General features: G+C 49.3%; 1 protein-coding gene across 1 annotated transcript in view; it reads right to left on the bottom strand.

Annotated features, from left to right (window-relative positions):
- Positions 1–15,523, bottom strand: part of Rilpl1 (Rab interacting lysosomal protein like 1) — a 37,945-nt gene continuing 22,422 nt past the window's right edge. The window contains exons 5-7 of the mRNA XM_028766094.1: positions 11,143–11,321; positions 9,041–9,133; positions 1–759 (exon numbers count right to left, since the gene is read on the bottom strand). Coding sequence (XP_028621927.1) covers positions 615–759; positions 9,041–9,133; positions 11,143–11,321 — 417 coding nt within the window. The 3' untranslated portion in view covers positions 1–614. The remainder of the gene's footprint in view (positions 760–9,040; positions 9,134–11,142; positions 11,322–15,523) is intronic.

Here is a 15,523-nt window from a genome sequence, read left to right as displayed (position 1 = left end):
TCTCATCCTAAACAACTTTTGTTTGGTTAGTACTGTGTAGCTCACAGCAGATTCCAAGGCACACCATCTCGGACAGGCTGCCTGGGCCTCTAGCTTTATCAGGAACAAAGCTCGACAATCCTAAGGTGGTTTCTAGCCAGTGGCTAGAAGGATTGCATGATTTTCTGTTGTGTCCCAGCCAAACTGGGTAGCCCATCCTATGACTAGAGGCTCCACCTGTCCGATTCACACTTCCTGTATAGCCTGCTACCTCCAGGGCAACTTCATAATATAAAACATGGCTCCTCACTGACAAAAGGCCATTAGAAAACAAAACAAAACCTAGGAGTCAAACAGCTATGATAGTGGCAACGTGTTCAGCTTAGGAAGCTTGTTAACTAAAATTAATGCGGTCTGGTTTCATACCCTCATCTTATTAAATATAGGTCCTAAGGGGTCTGAGGCATTGAGTATAAACTGGGGAGCCCTGCAGATAAATAAAACACTTTAGAATTTGGCATCAGTTTTTCATCATCCGTCCTCAAAGCAGACAGTTCGTTTGAGGAGTTGATGTTGAGGCAGCCCGCCACCTGGGGTGGGGTGGGGGGGGGCAGCCAGTCCATGAGGAGGTACAGTCACAGGTGCTGCAGGGCTTCCTGTCCTTGTTCTGTGTACCCGTCATCACGGTGGGTAACTGCCCACTGGCCAAAGGACTCGTGGATGTGTGTGGGTCTCTGTGTGTTGGCCAGGCGCTTCTTGTCCCGGGAGAAAAAGCTAAACCTTTTGGAAAGGAACAAGAAAAAGGCGATTAGTGCTTGTCTGTTGTCCTATCGACACCCCCCCACACACACACACACCACTTTTCAGTGCTGGGACACACAGGAACACACACACAGGAGCAGGTCCATTCTCTGTACGGGGGGATGCGGTCAGCAGAATTCTAAAAAGCACTGGGGCTTGTGTGTGTCATTTAATCATTCTGTTTGTCAGAACCTTAGCGATCACAAAGAGTGAGCAGTCTGCAGGTATGCGATCGGGGCTGGGGCACTTCCACCTGGCCATTAGTAGGGAACCTCTCCTGTAATTACTAAAGAAAAAAGAAAACACAACTCAGGTCTTCACAAGGGCCAGGCGAGCACTCTATGGCTCAGCTACACCACTCAGGAATTTGGATTTTTTTTTTTCCTCCTCTCATATTTAGAGATAAGGCTTTCGATAGTTCACCTTGGCCTCCAAACTCATTACGTAGCGGAAGACAACCTTGAACTAAGGAGCCTTCTGTCATACTTCCCAACTGCTGAGATTGTAGGCATGAATCACCATACCCAGTTTATGATCTGCTGGGGATCAAACCTAGGGCCCTGTTCGTGCTAGACAAGCACTCTTAACACACTGAGCCCCAGTCCCCGCCTAGGAATTTCCTTAATGAGCTAATGATGCTTTGAAAGAACATGAAAGTTATGGGGAAGAAGGTTCTGAGGCAAACCCACTCCTAATATCCCATTCATTCATCCATTCATTGATGTGTGTGTATGAGTGTGTGGGCAGTCAAGTGACATGGCTCCTGTATGGGGAGTGAGAGGACAGAGAGTGGCAGGTCAGTTACCATCTTCCACTGTGTGGGTCCCAGGAGTTGAACTCAGGCTCTCAGCCTTGGTGGCAAGGGCCTTAATCCGCTGAGCTGCTGAGCCGTCTTGCCAGCCCTCAAAATCACACGTGCTAGGTAAGTGTACTGCCACTGAATCACAATTCCAACACTTCCATCATTTTAAATAAGCTAAGAGAGAGAGAGAGAGAGAGAGAGAGAGAGAGAGAGAGTGTGTGTGTGTGTGTGTGTGTGTGTGTGTGTAAAGTAAACTTGTGAAACTGGCTCTCTTCTTCTGTTCCGTTTTAGGTGACAGGCTTAGCTACATCTGTGTTACCCGACCAGCCATCTCTCCAAACTCCCAGCCCTTTAATACTAATCTTCCAAGGTTTTGCCAAATCTCCCAGACTGGCTTTTAACTTGTGGATCCTCCTGCCTCAACCTCAGGCGGTCATGCTTGGCAGCAAGCACCATTAGCTGCTAAGCCATCCCACAAGTCCTCTAACTTTGTTTTGAGACAGGGGATTGTTCACTTCTGCTATTGCCAGCCTCTCCTCTCCTGTCCCTCTGTAGGAGAGCTGGGATGACAGATGCATGCTCCTGATTCTGACTTTATGTGGGTCCTGGAGATCTGAACTCATGCCTTCATATTTGCTAGACAATAACTTTACCAACCGAGCCGACTCCCTAGCCCCGGGGCGTTTGTTACAGTCACGTGTAGTGAAGAGGATTTTACTCTACTCTTCTGGGATGCTACTGAAACTGCACTTCCTTTCTAGCAGGAATAGGATGTTCTTTCATCCTCAAGCCAAGTTCACCTGAGAAAATTCTCCAGAGCTTTGAGGGGCCAGTGCAAGCGGGTGAGTGAAGGTGAGGGCTCCTGTTCAACAGGAGAGGGTTCTTTCCAACACAGAGCAGCCGTGGAGTTAGCTAAGCCCAAACCAAGTCAGCCTCCTCGCTGCTAGGTCTTAGGCACCTGGTACTTCCCACTTAGAGAGAAGGCAGACACCGGCTCCCCACCCTCCCCAGCCCCCACCCTTTTCTGCACAAAACCAAACAGCTGCCAAGACAAAGCTCTTTAGGAAGCTGCAGGCGCGGTGACTGGAAAAGCAGTTAGTGACACTCCCGAAACCCGGAGGGGCATGGATTACTAACCCGTCACTTAAAGGACCTTCTTTACTGGATCATGGACAAGGTGGTTTTTAGAGCGAAAACAGAAGAGACAAAAGAAATTATCGGTGACATTCTGGGCCGCACTTGTGGAGGTCAAGAGCAGCCGTGGCAATCACACTCCATACCCACTTGAGATGCCAACGAGCAGGTGACTGCCATGCAACTGAGGTGGCCAGAAGGGAAAGGCTGGCAGCAGCTACAACAGCCATTCTAAAGGCACAGCAAAAAAACCCCAAAACAAAACCCCAAACACAGACAGTGCCTACGAGGGACACGAGTCTTCTGACAGGCTGCAGCGTGGGGTCGTCAAGGATCAGTCCAGCTGCCACCATGGGCATGACGGCTGTAAAGAGCCTGCTTCCAGAAGCAGATAGAGAAGATAAAAAGAGGTCGGCGTGACCAAGAAACCCACCCCCCAAAAGACCCCACTAGGAGCTGCACCTATGGTCTGTGTGATGGGCTCAGTCATGTTCCCCCACATTCCTTAGGATGTGACCCATGAAGACACAGGATCCTGCTGGAGAACGATACAGTGGAGGAGGGGCTCTATCTCAAAAGGACTGATGACCTTGTATATGGGGAGAAATGTGGACACAGATGTGTACAGAGGCAGCGATGGAGTGATGTTCCTATAGGCTAGGGAAGGCCAAAGTTCATTTACCGTAACTAAGAGGACAAGCAACCTAGGTTAGACTCTCTTAAGGACCAATCATACTGACAGGAACCTTGTGTCTGTCTGTCTTTCTCTGTCTCTGCCTCTTCTTGGTTTTTGCCACAGGGTTTCTCTGTGTAGCTCTGGCTGGTCTTGAACTCACAGAGATACACCTGCCTCTCCCTCCTGAGTGCTGGGATTAAAGGTGCTGGTGAGTCTTTATCCTAAGCTGGCCTCACACTCACTATGTAACTGAGGCTAGCTTAAACTCCGGATCCTTCTGCCTCTACATCTCCCCCTGGGGCTGGGATAACCAGGCATGCACCCCCATACCTGATCTTAAGCACTAGTCATAAACAACTAACCGAGGGTCAGCAGCAGCACTTAAGACACGCTCGCATGGTCTCCAGTGAAGTTTGCCATGTCCCTCCCTGTGTTTACATGATCTTAGTGCCCAACACAGTGGAGCGGGGAGCCACATCCCATCCCGAAGGCCAGTCACACTGACGCTGAGAAGGGAGGGCTCCAGAGGCTAGCTGCTGGGCACCAGAGGCTTTCGGGGCTCCAAGCCACACAATTTTGCACCCACCTTTTCCAGGAGACCCAATCAGAGCTCTCACCCCTCAAACACTGTCACTGTGAGTCAGGCAGCCTCAGATTCCATACAGAGGTTCTGCTTAGAGGGCGGTCTGCCCACCTACAAATGCAGGAGCTACACTGATGGCAAGAGTTCCTGAGTCACCTACAACATACTAACCAGATAGTGCCTTTCTAGTGCTTCTGCACAAGCCCAACCTCTAGAGCCATAATAGAAATGAAGATATTCTTTTGTTTTATATATACATATATATAATTTTATGTCTATTAGTATTTTGCCTACATGAATGTCTGTGTGAGGCCCAGGAACTGGAATTACAAACAGGTGTGAGCCACCATGAGGATGCTGGGAATTGAACCCAGGACCTCTGGAAGAGCAGCCAGTGCTCTCAACTGTTGAGCCATCTCCCCAGTTCCAAAATGAAGACATTCTAAAGAGACACTTAAGTCTCTCACTGTGACCACCAGACTCCTAAAGCAAAGGACTCCGAGGACTTCCCCAGGAAGAGAATACTTGTTTCCAGAGTTACAAAGCTGACCACCTTACATGGTGAAAAAGAAGCTAAGCACAGGACTGCTTAGCTGTGCCTTCTACTTAAACTTTACTCTGATTTCAGGCCCCTGAAGACGTGTGTGTGTGTGTGCGTGTCTATGTGTGTCTATGAGACTGTCCTGTCTGTGTGTTTGTATCTCTTCTCAATGTGGCCACATTGAATACATTGAATAAATAAATCTCCTTTTTCTGGTTTTCTTTTCTTTCTTTCTTTTTTTTTTTTTTTTGTTTTTTTCGAGACAGGGTTTCTTTGTGTAGCCCTGGCTGTCCTGGAACTCACTCTGTAGACCAGGCTGGCCTCGAACTCAGAAATCTGCCTGACTCTGCCTCCCAAGTGCTGGGATTAAAGGCGTGCACCACTACTGCTCGGCTCTGGTTTTCATTATTAATTTGGCTCTTATAATTGATTTACTGAATCAATTATAAGGTTCAGGCTGGCTTGGAGCACAGACTCTGCCCCACCCCACCCCCTACAATTCAGTAAGAGAGGAACAGCCTTTCCCAGGACATGGTTCTAATGCCTATGTCTCTGCTGGGTATTTTTGGACGGTTCAAACCAAATGAAATGCTAACTCCTGGCTTTTCATGGGTGGCTTCGAAGAAACTATTCCTGGCTGAGGAGGGGCATGGGAGTAAGAGGCGAGGGACAGAACATATTGTGGTCCTTAACTGTTGCAGACAGAGGTGGAGCCTCTCCAAGGCCAGGCTTCCGGTCCCTAAGGCCAGCTACTGCCTTCCTGTCTCCCTTCAGACTACCCCCTCCTGGCTCTGCCCAGTGGAAAGCCATCCAGTGCGTGTGTGGGACCAACTCAGAAGTAGGGACTATACAAAAGGGACACTGATGTTTGTGGTTTACTGGGGACAAGGCTGGAGTCACTTGAGGCTCTCTTGTGACCTCCCTGGGCTGTGCCAACCTGTCCTCTCAGGCCAGTGACCTCGCAGTCACAAGCTATTCTTGGACCATCTTCAGACTCACTGTTTTGACTGGCAGTGAGAGGTTCTGGTTCCCTTGCGCCTCGTTCAGAAATGTCAAGTCTGACACCTTGGGCCCAGGGTGCATTTGAGTGATAAGGGATGTGGACAGCCAGCCAGTAGCGGACATAGGGATGTGAGAGAGGAAGGGAGAGGTAGGGAGGGAGCTTGTATGGACAAAAGACCCAGGTCAGAGGCCCAGCTCTGCATCTTCCCAATTGTACAGATTTGAATTAAGTCTGTAGCATCCCCAGGCCCCAGTTTCCTTATCTGAGATATGGGGGTAATTGTCCTAGCTCCAGGACTGTGACCCAACACAAGTGGTGACCCGCTTCAACTATTCCTGGTGGTTTTTTACTAATTGTTGTGACAGAGGTGAGCTAGGAGCAGGGACCCAGAGATGCAGATCAAACACAGTCCAAAGTCGAGGACAAAGGGGACAGACAGAGTGGGCAATACCGAGAGGAAGGGTTATAGCAGAGCCCACTAATTAAAGTTGTCACAGGCCACTGATCTCAGTCAGCAGGCAAGGAGGACAAAGGCTACCAGTGTTGTCTCTGTGCTGGTCAAAAGCCTTTTGTGCCCAATGGCTGCCCCCTGTCACCCCATAGGAAACTGGCTGCTTCAGAACTGGCCACCTGGGCAGTGCATACAGGAGGTGTGGCCCTGCTCTGTCTCTGTCCCTGTCTCTCTGGAGCTGATAACCCTGTCAGACTCAGAGCACCAAGTGTTGCCAAGCAACTGGAGGCAAAGCTAACGGGGAGAGGGGCTTTGGGAATGGACTTACTTGGAAGGGTGTGGCAGATACTGTGGCCTGCTCATGTGCTAAAGGAGGGCCACTGTCCTCCACATTTTACCTCATTTCAGACTGGGAAAAAAATAACTTAAAAAAGTTATATGCACTGGGCGGTGGTGCCACACACCTTTAATCCCAGCACTTGGGAGGCAGAGGCAGGCGGATTTCTGAGTTCGAGGCCAGCCTGGTCTACAGAGTGAGTTCCAGGACAGCCAGGGCTATACAGAGAAACCCTGTCTCGAAAAACCAAAAAAAAAAAAAAAAAAAAGTTATATGCATGTTTGTGTGTGTATGGTGTGTGTGTGTGTGTGTGTGAGAGAGAGAGAGCGCGCACATGTGCGCTGTGATGTGGGGATGTGACGATAGGTCATTGTGCATATAGAATGACATGGGGGGGGGAGCTGTGTCAGTTCTTCTGTCCACTTCTGTGTGGGTTCTGGGGAATCAAACCTCGTAGTTCCACAGGCTTGCTGTGTTTTATCTGCATCTTACTGGCCTCTGTTTCGTTTTTCTCACACTAAGTTCTCCTGGCCTCAAACTAGAAGTCCCCCCATCCTCATCTGAGCGGTTTGTACAGCAAACACTAACATAATGGGCTGAAAGGCCCACCGCTTCTTAATTTTTCTCCAGAGCTTCAGAGAGGAGGACAGGTAACCTGCGTTTGTTTGTTTGTTTGTTTGTTTGTTTGTTTGTTTTAAAGACACAGTCCCAATCTATCATCCAGATGGCTCTCAAAATGGTGGCAGTCCTGCCCCAGCCTCCCGAATGCTGGAATTATGGATGGGAGTTACCACATCTAGCATAAATAAAATCCTAAGCTGCTGGTGGCTGCCCCACTGAAGTGCAGGGTCTGAGTTTGCAGGAGCCTAGTGAGTGATGGAGCCCACCCACGGGGAACCAGGTAAACGGCAGGAGACAGCCAGCCATGCCTGAGGCTGGACTAGGCTGGGAACCCTGGAATGAGACTATTCTTTCTCTCCAGTTTCCTAAGTGGAGTTTTGATGACAGATGGAGAACAAACCCATGGTCAAAGCATGCTGGGATGTCAAGGGAAGCTTTTCTGACTCTGCCTCATAAGTATTTATATCTCTCTTAGAAGAACTCCAAAACCCAGCAGGGAGTAGAGGCTGGCTGGCCAGCTTGGAGGGGTGCCACAGGGTAAAGTCAGCCAGGCTCTCCAGAAAGCTGCCTAGCCATTGGAGGTCCCAGGGCCTGAGTGAGCAGGATGCAGCCTCCCAAGGGAGTGGGCCCATTGTTCAGAACAGCCCACATTCCATCTGCTCAGAACCAGGCCAACAACTTCCCAGCGTGGTCACTGTATTTTAAAGGGTAGAGTATATGGGGAACGCCCACTTCCTCTGCTCACCCCCACACATGCTACCTGCTCCCTTTTTTTTTTTTTTTCAAAGCTTTTCTTGGGTTTAGGGAGGGGCCCAAGACCTCTTCTCTAGGAATAGGCAAAAGGCCCAGGTGCAGAGAGCCTCTTTCAGGCTGTGATACCCCTGAGAACTCAAGGTGGGTGTAGAGAAGGCTTGAATGCAGTGCTTTGGGGCCAGGCTACCTCCCCCAGCAGGGCTCCTGCTCCTACAACAGTACGGCCAGTCAGGAGTCTCAGTTGCTTCAAGGGTCCTATGAAAATGACAGTCTTCCACATACTAGCACCAGGAGATGCCCTACAAGGGCATCCTGCGAATGGGAGTTGACCCCCAGCAGGCTCTTGATGGGCCCCACAGGTCTTCTAAATTGGACAACATTCCACACCTCTATTCTTTTCCAAGAAAAAAATGTCTGTAAAATCCCATGAGAACCAAGGAGATCTACAACGTAATCCTCCGGGAGGATTACAGAAGCCACATGCTCTCTTTCACGTGTGTCTCAAAGCAACCAGGGCCTGAGTCTGCATATATCTGGCACCAATGTACCAATGTAGACAAAACAGCTCAGGGGATTTATTGTCATAGAATCAAAAATGGGGTGGACCTAAGCCTCTGTGGACAGGACACCCCCCCCCTCCCTTTTTTTTTTAAACACAGACTTATGTAGCCCAAGTTGGTCTTTTTTGTTTTGTTTTGTTTTTTTGTTTTGTTTTTGTTTTTTGAGACAGGATTTCTCTATATAGCCCTGGCTGTCCTGGAACTCACTCTGTAGACCAGGCTAGCCTCGAACGAACTCTCGAACTCAGAAATCCGCCTGCCTCTGCCTCCCAAGTGCTGGGATTAAAGGTGTGCGCCACCACTGCCCCGCAAGGTTGGTTTTAAACTTACATTGTAGCCTAGAATGACCTGGAATTCCTGATTCTACTGTCTCCACCTCCTGAGTGCTGGGATTCAAGCACGGGTCACTACACCTAGCTACTTAAAGCCGACATTTCAAGCACTGAAACACGAATGAGGCTCCCTGCCCTCCAACTTATTCGCTGTACCAAGCCTGGTATCACATCCTATGCACTTGGCGCACCCAAGCAAGCTCTGAGCAAAAGCCACAGACCCCAGCTCCTCCCAGCCTTCCAGGTGCTCCCCAAATCCCTGCCAGCTGTCTAGGCAGGGAGATGACCGAAAGGTGGAGGTGAGCAGGTCCTGGCACTGGTACAGCACTGGGAGCACCTTGTCTCAGCAGCTGTGGTTAGCAACAAGCCTGAGACAGACCTGGAGCCAGAGGTCGCAGGAACCAAGACGAGCCACGTGTGACACGGCCCACGTGTGACACGGCTCACGTAGGAAGCACAACACTTACAGTCGCTTGATCCCAGACTCGGGCTGGGGGGACGTCCTCGGGTGTGTGATGGGCGGAGGTTGAGGTATTCGAGTCTCCTCTTCTATTTCTTCACTGAAGGCATGCAACCGAGAAGTCAAAAAAATTCTGTGAGAACCGGAACATTCCAGAAGCGAATAGAATGGTTTGATAGGGTACAGAAATTTCTGGATGAGGAATAAGGTACTTGGGAAGATGACAACTGGTGTCTCCATTGTCACACTCTGCCTGGGACTCTAAGATGGTTTCTGCCCAGGGGAGGTGGTTCAGGACAGGGACTCGATATCCCCCCCCCTTCCTTTTGTTGTGATGGTGATGGTGTGTATGCATGTATGCATGTCTACAGACATGTGTGTGTTCATGTCTGAATGCACATGCATGTGTGTGCATGCAGAGGCCCAAGTTGATGGGGCTCGCCCTTTACCTTTCTCCCTTCTTATTCTTTGAGACAGAATCTCTCCATCAAACCCTGAGCTCTCAGATAAAGATAGTCCCACTAGCCAGCTTGCTCTGGGGATCTCCTAGAATGACCAGCAAGCCACACACCATCCTAGCATTTTCACGGCTTCTGAATATCTCCAGCCCACCATCCATCCGTCCCCTCTTGGTTTTGATCTTCTCACACAAGATCTCATGTACCCCAGGTGGGTCTTGAACGTCATACGCAGCTAAAAAGGACAAAAGCTTTCCAGTCCTCTGTTCCCACCCCTCCTAAAGCTGCAACCCTTCAGTAAATGTTATGGTGACCTCTAACCATGAAATGATTTCCGTTGCCACTTCATGACTGTGATTTTGCTACAGTTATGAAATTTTTTTGGAGATAGAGGTTTGCTAAAGTGACCACACGCTACCTGACACTATAGGTTTTTGCTGTTGTTGTTGGTTTTTGTTTGTTTGTTTTATTTTTGTTTTTTTTTTTTTTTCAAGATGAGGTTTCTCAGGCTGGAGAGATGGCTCAGTGGTTAGGAGCACTGGCTGTTCTTCCAGAAGTCCTGAGTTCAATTCCCAGCAACCACATGGTGGTTCACAACCATCTGCAATGGAGTCTGATGCCCTCTTCTGGTGTGTCTAAAGAGAGCAATGGTGTACTCATATACATAAAATAGATAAATAATCTTAAAAAAAAAAAAAAAAGACAAGGTTTCTCTTTATCTCTGGCTGTCCTGGAACTTGCTCTGTATCCTAGGCTGGCCTCGAACTCACAGAGACCCGCCTGCCTCTGCCTCCCAAGTGCTGGGATTAAAGGCATGCACCACCATGCCCAGCTATTTTAATATTCTTTTTTAAAAAAAGAGATTTATTTATTTCATGTATGTGAGTACACCATTGCTATCTTCAGACACAGCAGAAGAGGACATAAGGACCCCATTACAGATGGCTGAGCCATCATGTGGTTGCTGGGAATTGAACGCAGAACCTCTGGAAGAGCAGTCAGTGCTCTTAACCACTGAGCCGTCTCTCCAGCCCTATTTTATTATTCTTATTTGTGAGTGTGTGAGTGTGAGTGTGTGTGTAAGAGAGAGAGAGAGAGAGAGAGAGAGAGAGAGAGAGAGAGAGAGAGAGAATATGAATGTGTGTGCAGGTGCCTGAGGCAAGAAGGCTTTAGATTTTCTAGAGTTGGTGGTAGGTTGTCTGGTATGGGTACCAGGAACTAAACCTGGATCCTCTGTAAGAGCAATCTCACCACTCGAAGCCATCTCTCCGGCCTCTCTATTTTTGGGGAGCAAGGTCTCTCACCGACTCTAGAGCTCAGTGATTTGACTACGACAGGTGCCAGCCCACAGCAGAGATCTGCTGTCTCCACCTCCCCAGGGCTGGGATAACAGGCAGGAACCACAGCACACAGCTGGGGACATGTCCTCAATGTCACGATGTGAACTCTTCACAGACCGAGCTATCTGTCTCCCCAGCTCATAGCCTTTCTGGTTCTTCTTTTCTTTTCCCAGTAATGCACTTGGCAGGACTGAGGCTGTGTGGTCATTCTGCCGTCTATAAGGATGCCTGCCTCACGCTGCACAAGTACTTGGGTTTGGGGTCCCTGAGGCCAGGCCAGAGTCTGGCTGTTTTGTGGTACCTGTGCTCACCTCTTGTAGTAGGCCAGCTCCTCTTGCAGCAGAAACACCTTGGACTTAAGCTCGTTCCTCTCGTGCAGGACATCCCGCAGCTCCTGTAGCGTGAACCTCGGGCGGTTTGGGTCCTTGAGGTCCAGGGCAGCCTTCTCTGCCTCTGAAATGGACTCTTCTCCATCTGGCTGCGGTTGGATCTGAAGGAGGCAAAGGAGCCATCATCAAAGGACTCCTGGACAGGCGGAGGATGTTGGAATTTTCCACCTCCCCACGGTAGGCAGCTTGCTCAGGTCACTATTTTCAGTATCTGGGGAGCAGCCTCCGCTTACCTTCTATTCTGCTTCTCCCTGGAGGTGGAAGCCAGCCACCACCTGTTCACCGAGCGCCTTCACTGAGCTAGCCCTGCATCCCGGACACCTACTCCTCAAGGTTCTATTACAAATGAGCAGAGGCGTCCTTCCCACTGGACCTCCCACCACCACCTGTTGCTTTCTCCTGCAGGTTCTCCTCCCAGATTCTCACTTTAGACCTTGGCTAATCTGCCCAAGATGTGTGGAAGCCCAGACTCTCAGTTTTCAGTTGGCACTTTCTGTGACAGACCCTCTGTGACAAATCTCTTTTTCCTTAGAGGTTCCTGGCATCTTGCTGGGGTTCAGAGCCTAGAAGGGGGGTATATCTGTCCTTCATGAAAGTTATACAGATGGATTCCCCACATCATTCTGAGTCACCTGCCCACTTCCTTCCAGAGCCTGGTAGCCTTTCAAAGGAATCGTAAGACACATGAAACACAGAGTTTACCATTTTATCCATTTTAAAGTATACTAGCTGGGTGTGGTGGGGCATAACTCTCCAATCCTGACACACAGGATGCTGAGGCATGAAGGATGCCTGAGGTTCAAGGCTAGCCTGAGCTAGGTAGTGGGTTTCAAAGCATCTGGGCCACACAGTTTGAGGCCAGCCTGGGCTACATGGTGAGTATGAGGCCAGCCTGGGCTACAGAGACTTAAAGCAAACCTGGGATACAGTGTGAGACGTAGTCTTTAAAAGGAAGGAAGGAAGGAAGGAAGGAAGGAAGGAAGGAAGGAAGGAAGGAAGGAAGGGAAAAGAAAAGAGAAAAAGAAAGCTCATCCAGAAGCACTTGGCACTTTTATACCACTAATTCCAGAACATTCTCTTCATCCAAAGGAACACCTTCCCACACTCACTAAGCAATCATCTACCACTCTGCCTTCTTTCAGTCTCAGCGCCTCCAGGAAACCTGCTGTCTTGTGTCTCTAGACTGACCCAACCTGGACATTTCCCACAATGCATCTGTTTCATCAAATCAACACTGTGTTTCAGGCATGTTACAGCCCAGGTCAGAGATTCAACCCTTTTAATGGCTGGGTAATATTCCCCAGAATGGAAGGTGTGCATGGTCTCATCCTGTGACTGACAGACATATAGATGGCTTCTTCTCTTTAGATGTGAATCCCAATATCCAATATCCCCTGTCTTCCATTCCTGAGAAATATGCCCAGTGTGAACAGCTGGGTCTCATGGAGACTCTGTCTCTACCTTTCTGAATTCTCATTCTATACCAAAGGGCTTCCTGCAGCGGATGTGCTCTGTTCCAGCTGCATCATGGGGCCTGGTTTCTCCACGTTCTCCACTCTGTCACCTTTGTTGGCTCATCTATTTACTGTGTGGATCTGTGAGGGTGCTATAGAATGTGTGCTGGTCAGAGCTCAACTTTTGCAAGTCAGCTCTTTCTTTCCACCATGTGGGTCCTGGGTACCAAAGCCCAGTGGTTAGACCAGGCAGCAAGCACCTTTACCTGCTGGGCCATCTCCCTAGCAACTTGACACAAGCTAGAGCTATTTTGAAGGAGGGAACCTCAATCGAGAGAATGGTCCTTTAAGATCCAGCTGCATGCCTTTAATCCCAGCACTTGGGAGGCAGAGGCAGGCAGATTTCTGAGTTCGAGGCCAGCCTGGTCTACAGAGTGAGTTCCAGGACAGCCAGGGCTATACAGAGAAACCCTGTCTCGAAAAACCAAAAAAAAAAAAAAAAAGCTGTAGGGCTGGAGAGATGGCTCAGCGGTTAAGAGCACTGACTGCTCTTTCAGAGGTTCTGAGTTCAATTCCCAGCAAGTACACGGTGGCTCACGACCATCTGTATTGGCATCTGATGCTGGTGTGCATGAAGACAGAAATGAAATATGTATCGATTTTAGATATCCAGCTGAGCTATAATGCACTTTCTTGAGTAGTGGTTAATGAGGCGGGGCCCAGCTCATTGTGGGTGGTACCATCCCTGGGCTGGTGGTCCTGGGTTCCATAAGAAAGCAGATGGGGAAGAACCATGGGAACAAGCCAGTAAGCAGCATCCTTCCATGGTCTCTGCACAAGCTCCTGCCTCCAGGTTCCTATTTGAATTTCTGCCCTGACTTCCTTTAACAATGAACAGTGCTATGGAAAAAGTATAAGCCAAATAAACCCTTTCCTCCCCAACTCGCTGTTGGTTATGGTATTTCATCACAGCAATCATGACCCTAACTAAGACTCCAGACCATCATTTTCTTTCTTGAGACAGGTTCTCAATCCGTAGCCCAGGCTGGCTGGAACCCACACCAATCTCCCTGCCACAGCTTCTGGAATGCTAGGGTGACAGGTGTGTTCCACTGAACACCCGTTTCTCTCCCTCCCCACCCCCCCTTTCCTAATACTTGTGACAGTCTGACCTTGAACATGCTAGCTCAAGCCATGCCACTGAGCTAAGCCCGATAAGCCAGCAAACCAAATCCCAGGTGGTCCATTTCTTGAAGGCCACACAGCATCTGACACCCAGGAGCCTCCAGTGTCCCTATACATAGACACCAGGATGCTCTCCAATAGCAATTCTCAAACTATGTGTCTGCAACTCTTTGAGAACTAAACAATCTTTTCACCAGGGTCTCCAAAGACCATCTCAAACCACAGATATTTACATTATGATTCAAAACAATAGCAAAATCAGTGACGAAGCAGAAACAAAAATAATTTTATGATGAGGGGGTCACAGATCAATGTGTGAAAGTGTCACAGCATTAGGAAGGTTGAGAACAGCTGCTCTCAAATGAGAAGGCAGGGGTGGACAACACGCCCCTTCCCAGCCCCTCAGCACCACAGGGAGACTCGGACTCTAGCTAGGACAGTGGCTCATGGCTGTCAAGAGGCCAAGGACTCCAGGAGTCTGGGCTGGGATGTGTCCTGGACAGGCTGTTCTGGGGAAGGGAAAGCTGACACCGCCTGTCGGGCAGGTCAGCTGAGCAGCGGGGAAGATCAAGGCGGGTAGGGCGGGCTCCACCCACACCTAGAGTTGGAGCCAGAACCATTGCAGAAGAGGTTGGGAAGCAAGAGAAGAAACAAGACTCTCAAGTCCCCACAGGCCACTCAGAACCTGGTGATTTTCTTCCCAGCTAGGCTACCCCACAGGGCTTGATGTTCCTGCCCAGCTTGTTGCAGCCTCGGTCAAAAGCTTCATTTCTTTTCACGGTCATGTAATATTCCACTGTGAGGCAAACCTCTAAGTATTATTCGTTACTACTGAGGCTGCACCATCAGGGGCTGGCCACCTACTCAGACAGTGTCCTTCATGAGAGGGCATCCAGCATTTCACTAAGCACTCTGTGCCTTGCTGTCCTTGAACTCAGAACTCAGAACTCAGAACTGACTGGGACTGAAGAGCAGGATCAAGAGACATACACACAGATACACCAATATATGAGGATCGAGGGAGAGGTTCCTAGAGAGGGGGGTCCTTTTGCATAGGGTGCTGATGCATACGTAGGAGTTGTCCACCAACTCTCAGCATCGATGGCATGGACTCAAAGTTGCACACTAGAGAACCTTGGACCACAGTGGTCCCCACTTGCGGTTAGACCCCTGCTGTGCCATAAAATCTACTGAATTAGTTGTCAACAGTTTAAGATCTGGAGGCTCAAATTCCAAATCATCATCGTCATCCTCCTCCTACTGCTTCTTCTCCTCCTCTTCCTCCTCCTCCTCCTTTTCTTCCTTCTCCTCCTCTTTCTCCTCCTCCTTCTGCTTCTTCTCCTTCTCCTCCTCCTCCTCTTCTCTTCCTCCTCCTCCTTCTTCTTCTAAAGATTTGTTTATTTCATGTATTTGAGTACACTGTCGCTATCTTCAGACACACCAGAAGAGGGCATCAGATCCCCATTGTACATGGTTGTGAGCCACCATGTGGTTGTTGGGAATTGAACTCAGGACCTCTGGAAGAGCAGTCAGTTCTCTTAAGCGCTGAGCCATCTCTCCAGCCTTTGCCTGAGCTTCTTAGTACTTGCTTTACAAGGGTACTGCCCCGGTGAACCTGGTAATACTGGTAAAGTCTCTTTCATCCTTAACATTCAGCCCCAGCT

This window comes from Grammomys surdaster, unplaced genomic scaffold (genome assembly GCF_004785775.1).
Source record: "Grammomys surdaster isolate TR1022 unplaced genomic scaffold, NIH_TR_1.0 166, whole genome shotgun sequence".
NCBI classification, from domain to species: Eukaryota; Metazoa; Chordata; class Mammalia; order Rodentia; family Muridae; genus Grammomys; species Grammomys surdaster.
Note: the sequence above shows the minus strand (reverse complement) of the source record. Positions and strands in the feature narration are given on the sequence as shown.